This window comes from Anarrhichthys ocellatus, unplaced genomic scaffold, assembly GCF_004355925.1.
Source record: "Anarrhichthys ocellatus isolate YVR2014 unplaced genomic scaffold, GSC_Weel_1.0 scaffold112, whole genome shotgun sequence".
Lineage (NCBI taxonomy): Eukaryota > Metazoa > Chordata > Actinopteri > Perciformes > Anarhichadidae > Anarrhichthys > Anarrhichthys ocellatus.
In genome coordinates this window covers 591,555-597,950 of record NW_022280142.1, presented here as the reverse complement: position 1 = coordinate 597,950, position 6,396 = coordinate 591,555, and the positions used below count along the sequence as shown (strand labels likewise).

The following is a 6,396-nucleotide window of genomic DNA, read 5'->3' as shown; positions in this document are numbered from 1 at the left end:
CAGAGAGAGATAGGGAGAGATAGAGAGACAGAGAGAGATAGAGAGAGAGAGAGAGATAGGGAGAGATAGGGAGAGATAGAGAGAGAGAGAGAGATAGGGAGAGATAGAGAGAGATAGAGAGACAGAGAGAGATAGGGAGAGATAGAGAGAGATAGAGAGACAGAGAGGGAGAGACAGAGAGAGACAGAGACAGAGAGATGCATGTATAGATATACGGTCGACTAATCAATTATTTTGGTCAATCAATTATTGATTGACCAATTTATTTTATTGATTATTGATATGAATTTAGTTTTATACGTTCTTTTTTCATGCTGATGACTTATTTCTAAGAAACTCAACATTTGAAGTGGTGTTTCTGTTGTCAAGTGACCCTCGATCATTATTGAACCACATCGGTGTAAGTGGGCTCTAAATATGGAGTTAGTCTGCTTCTCTTTGGGCCCTCTGCAGTCTACTCAGTGTTAGACTGTAGAGGTTTAAACTGTGATTTGTCAGTCTATAGTGGGATCAGCTGATATTTCCTGACCCAATTCCAACAGTGCTAACCCTAAACTAACCTATTTATATTGTGAATTTTGAAGAAGAGCTTTACTACAACACCTGTTAATTCTAGCATATGCATTATTGTGCTCACAGAAACAGGAAGCTGTTCCAATTTAAATCTGCACACAGTTTACTGCTAAGCTTCCACTTTCTTTGACTAGTGATATTTATTATCTTCTTATTCAACTGTTGCTCAGAAAGGATCTCTTTCTTCCCTTTCAATTGTCAGTCTAGTATTGTTCTCCACGTCCAAAACAAACCCTTCGTACAAATATTCATAACGATGACTCTTTACAACCTAAAAAAACATATAGAGTAATCCTCTCTGGACCCAATAAAGCCTTTGTGGCCGGAGATAACACACTTTTCAACCATGTGAATTGTAGGTTAAAGTTGTAGCTTGTAGTTGTCCTCCTGGCCTGCTGGTGGCGGTAGAGGTGAAAGCTCGTTAAAGCAGCGGCAAGTGTTACCGGCGCCACCAGTGTGTTTCCTGTTTTATATGAGCAGTGTGGAGGGAGAGAGGTGAGTTTAATATTTAACACAGTTTTGTCTTCATGTGATCTGTCTGTAGTGTTACCGATTCCCCAGGTCAAGTGATGAATGCCTATTATGTTCATATTAAAGACCATTGTGTTAAAAACGCAACGCGTAGTTAGCTAGCTTACCGCCGCTAGGCTATCAGTGTGAATGAATGTAGCCTGCGTTAAGCTAACGTATGCTAACATTAGCCCAGACTGAGCCTTTAGCCTAACTAAAACGTAAAAAACACGTCCGATGGGAAATGATGGCATTAGTTATGAGGGATATGTCCAGCTAACATATTGTTTTCATTGTATATATTGTGTATTTGCATTTGATATTTAATATTTTTTACTGTTATTTTATTTACCTGTACCATAATAGCTGCTGTAGCGAAACAATGTCCTCTTGCGGGATTAATAAAGTAACTATCCATCTATCTATCTATCTTGTGCGATAACATCAGGTTTTGTCAGTCTCTCTGGACATGTTTAGTATCTCATTAGCAGTTTGATTTGTTAAAGTCTGATGTCTAAGAGGACAACTGTATATTTTTTTATTCCTCTTTAAAAATACATATTTTGTATGAAGGGTTTATTTTTGCACATGAAGAACAAAACGCTGAAAGAGACAAAGATCCTCTGAGCAGCAGTTGAATACGAACAGAAGAAATCAAACATTGGTCAAATAAACTGGAAGCTTTTTAGCAGCAACATGTCTGCAGATTTAAATAAGAACAGCTTCTTGTTTCAGTGACAATAATTCAGCCAATAACAAGCTTGAATTAACAGCTGTGTTGCTTTAGTAAAGCTCTCCTTTAAACTTCATAATAGAAGGTTAGTGTAGCGTTAGCACTATTAGAATATCAGCTGATCACACTGTGAACTAACACAGTTTAAACCTCTACAGTCTAACACTGAGTAGACTGCAGAGGGCCCAAAGAGAAGCGGACTAACTCCATATTTAGAGCCCAGTTACACCGTTTGTGGTTCAGTAATGATCGAGGGTCACTGACGTGTTTCTGGACTAGAAAACTAATTTAAAATCCAAGTTCCAACAGTATTCTCTGCTGTCATGCAACACGGTGTGGACATCGACTAAATTGACGTTTTAATCATTAACTTCTTCTTCTTTTGGCGCCGAAACTATTTAAAATGTAAATAATACGTTTGGTGTTTGGATTATACAGTTTTGTTAGAAGCCGTTATTGAAGAAAAATATAAATAATACGTGATTCCAAACTTTTCAGCTTGAAAATGTGTTTCAGCAAATGAAGACGTTGACATGCTCTCTTGTTGCTCTCTTGTTGTTTTCCACAGACATGGACATCCGACCAAACCACACCATCTACATCAACAATATCAATGATCGAGTCAAGAAAGAAGGTACGTGTGCATTTCATCGCTCTCTCAATGAGCAGTCAAGATTATTTGATAAAAGAAGATGAAGCTAAATGTCAGACCTGCTCTTGTTGTGTGACGACATTCTGCTGTTCTGTGTTTTTGTAACGTCGTCACTATATTCAAACAGCAACATGGCCCGTTTTGTTTTCTTTTTGTTGAGCTGGGTCTCGTCTTCCTCCTGCAGAGATGAAGCGTTCGCTCTACGCGCTCTTCTCGCAGTTTGGCCAGATAATCGACATCGTGGCCATGAAGACCATGAAGATGAGGGGACAGGCCTTCGTCGTCTTCAAAGAGCTCGCCGCGTCCACCAACGCACTGAGGCAACTTCAGGGCTTCCCCTTCTACAACAAGCCCATGGTAGGAATGACGACGCTGTCCTCGCACCTCCGTGGGCAGTTATTGGGGCTTTAACTGACCCGTGTTCTGTTGTTCCCCAGAGGATACAGTACGCCAAGACGGACTCCGAGGTCATCGCAAAGGTGAAAGGCACGTACGGCGACAAGGAGAAGAAGAAGGACAAGAAGAAGAAAGCTCAGGAGCCGCTGGCAGTCAGCTTACTAAAGAAACCAGCAGCGGTGAGTTTGTGTTTGAACATCAGTCAAGTCATCGTTCTCTGTCTCACCAGGCGGTGACAACATCTGGTTCAATGTCCTGAACACACATTCGTTTCTGTTCATGTCACTCCACCATTAAACTTTGTGAAACAGGCAGTTTTCTCCTCATAGCGGTGTTGAATACGACGAGATGTTGGTTATACGATCATAACTCGGGTAACGGGAAAATGACAACTGGAAAAATGTATCAGTTGCGGGGAACTCAAATAAAACCGATTATTGTGTGTAACGGCCTTTATGTTTATAATGTTGAGTGTAATTTGTAATTATTTGTACACTGTGATATTGCTGCTTTTGCTGAAGTGAAAGATCAGAGTAGTTCAACCATATTACATTTGATACATCTGAAAATTATAATCAAAATAAAACGTGTTTACGGCGTTTAATCACAGTATTTTGTGGGGAAAGAGCAACGCGGTGAATTCCCAGGCAGTAAAAACTTTAAAATCTACTACTACAGTACACCAACACTGTCTCACAGATACAGATGCATCTTAACCAGCCCTCCACCAACAAGACACCGTTTCCTCCTCCGCTGAGGACTGATGACTGAACTTCACACATTACTGTCATTTAACAGGAAGACTGACGGCTGTAATTTAAAAGAAAACAGGCGAAAACAAGCAATAGCTGCAGGAAATATTCCCAAAAATCAGTTTATTTCTCGTGATTTGTCATTTTTATCGGTGTGTGATTGTAACTATGTCAGTAAGTAGAAGCAGAGGAAAGACACACACACACACACACTGTACCTCCAACAGGAAAGTGTTTGGTGATGGAGGCAGAGCTGTGGAGCGATGCTTCTCTATAATAACTTTGTGATGAGAAGAACAGAGGCTGTCAACAGTTCCTCACGATATAAAATGACTTCACTGCTTCTCATACTGTGAATACTTTTATTTTGAAACCCAGGACCTAATCTTTCACTTTTTAAAAGCTTTTTCTAGTAAGACGGTAAGAAAATGTTCTTATCTAAGACATAAAATAAGGATAATAATAGGAATAAAATATAATGTATCAAATATGAAATATGTATTTGTGCTAGGCAGATGTGCAGTAATGTTTCAACATTAAAACATTCAAGTGGATTTTTTTAACACTAAGTGTGTTTTAACATTTCTTACATTAATTTAAAACCTTTCCAATCGGTCTACGTTTGAACATCACGTAACTTTGACAAGTTTCAAGTTGTGTCGTGTTCCCTTTTGAGGATTCTGACAGTGCTGCTGATTTAAACTGAAAACAACAGTCTGGTAGGTGGGGGACACTAAGCTGTGACCTAAGCTAATGACCTGTCAATCACAGTAGCCCCGCCCTAAAGCATCCCCTGCTTTATGGTCTATTTGACTCTAAATGGACCATAATTTACAAAATGAACATCATGCTGTATTGAAGAAGACTTGAAACTAGAGATTGAGACCATAAACTCATGTTTACAATGTTTACTGAGGTAATAAATCGAGAGAGAAGTAGAGTCATTTTCTCATAGACTTCTATACAACCAGAGGAGTCGCCCCCTGCTGGTCAGTAGAGAGAATGCAATTGGCTTCACTTTTCAGACCCGGAGGTTGCCGTCTGTACTAATCCTGTTCTTAGTAAACTTTGTTCAAAAAAACCCATTTTTCCGTAAGAATGAAAGCAAACCGTAAATTGCTCTTCATGTTTTTCACTGGTGTGTTTTTTGCTTGCAGGGATCAGGAGCGCCTGTGCACTCCAATGCAGTACAGGTAAGAAACCACACACGGACTCTAGAGAGAGCCTTTCACCTTTTTACGCTACCTCAAGGCCACCGTAGTTCTCCGACACGTGAGGGACATTCGGTTAGATGTAATGTGAAATCTCACCACTAGATGCCACCAAATCCTTCACACTGCCTTTAATATATGCATGTTTTTCACATTATTTTACCTTTCACTCATCGACACTTCAATACTTGGAGCCTTGTAGGATTCTGCGGTTTGCAGACAACAATCATTTGCGTATAAGCAGTGATTATAAAAAGCTTTTGTGAGACGGGTCCCTGTGTGCAAAGCTGAACGTGATGAGTCTCTGCTGTCTCCTCAGGTGCCGGATAACCCACCTAACTACATCCTGTTCCTCAACAACCTGCCTGAAGAGACCAATGAGATGATGCTCTCCATGCTGTTCAACCAGTGAGTCCACCGTCAGGGCTTTGTCTTTTACGTTCTTTTCAAAAAACATGCGTTGACCGTGTTTTGACTGGGTTTATTTTTAACGATCCTCTGCAGGTTTCCTGGTTTCAAAGAGGTGCGGCTCGTCCCGGGGAAACACGACATCTCTTTCGTGGAGTTTGAGAGCGACACGCAGGCGGGCGTGGCTAAAGACGCCCTGCAGGGCTTCAGAATCACAGCGACCTGCGCCATGAAGATCACGTACGCCAAGAAGTAGCGTGATCGTCCGGAGACACAAAGACACTCTGACTGGGAGGACCGGTCCTGGATTTCCCTCGTGTTCCCAGATGCTTTTGATTTTTTGTAAATGCTTTTATTTTTATTTTTGAATCCTCTGCCGTCGTTCATGAGGTCGAGCAAATAATCCCCGGCCAATATTTTGTTTTGTAAAATAAAAGTCTTTTACATAATTGTTGCCACTGATGTGAGTTTTCCTGCTGGAGCTTTAGGGACAAACGGGATCTGTTTCATTTTTACTTTTATCAATTTAAAATATCATTACGCACGTCAAGAAAGTTGCATTTTGTGGCAACACTAAAGTGTGTGTGTGTGTGTGTGTGTGTGTGTGTGTGAGAGAGAGGGAGAGAGAGAGAGGGGGATACATTCACTGTTTAGAAGAACTCTGGATTATTACCAGACTTTATTTTACATGGTTGTCCTCTAATGTAGCCAGTTGAGGGATAAAATTCAGGGTTTTTAACTCCATATTATGGAGCATCCGTTTCAATTTGCTAGTGTCAACTAAAAAAATCTTGTTTCATAAACTTCCTCCATGTTATGAGTGACTATAATCATTCCTAAAAGTAGAGAATATCTAGTCATAGATGTACACCGTGTCTTCACTCACATTTCTTCCTCCAGCCGTCGCTGATCGGTGTCATTTCAGCCGTTTTATTCATGTTGCTGTCGGTGTGGAGCACATTTCACCGTGTCGGGAGACGGGGACGTGTTCTCAGCTCTGGTATACGACCAGAGGATATTTATTGATCGGGACATCGGCACAACAGCAGATGTTTGTGGGATGCGGCAGAAGAAGAGGGGGGTTATTTACTGGTGGGTGTCCTCCCAGTGATGGGAGAGCTGGTTTACATTCACCATCACAAACTGACCTGTTTCTTCTTC

General features: G+C 40.8%; 1 protein-coding gene across 1 annotated transcript; it reads left to right on the top strand.

Moving 5' to 3' along the window:
* Positions 1-1,028: 1,028 nt before the first annotated feature.
* Positions 1,029-5,684, top strand: snrpb2 (small nuclear ribonucleoprotein polypeptide B2). The gene is made up of 7 exons (XM_031876652.1): positions 1,029-1,068; positions 2,385-2,450; positions 2,653-2,825; positions 2,906-3,043; positions 4,774-4,809; positions 5,147-5,235; positions 5,332-5,684. Exons 2-7 carry the CDS (start codon positions 2,387-2,389, stop codon positions 5,489-5,491), a joined length of 660 nt encoding a protein of 219 aa, XP_031732512.1. The 5' UTR covers positions 1,029-1,068; positions 2,385-2,386; the 3' UTR covers positions 5,492-5,684.
* Positions 5,685-6,396: the final 712 nt, after the last annotated feature.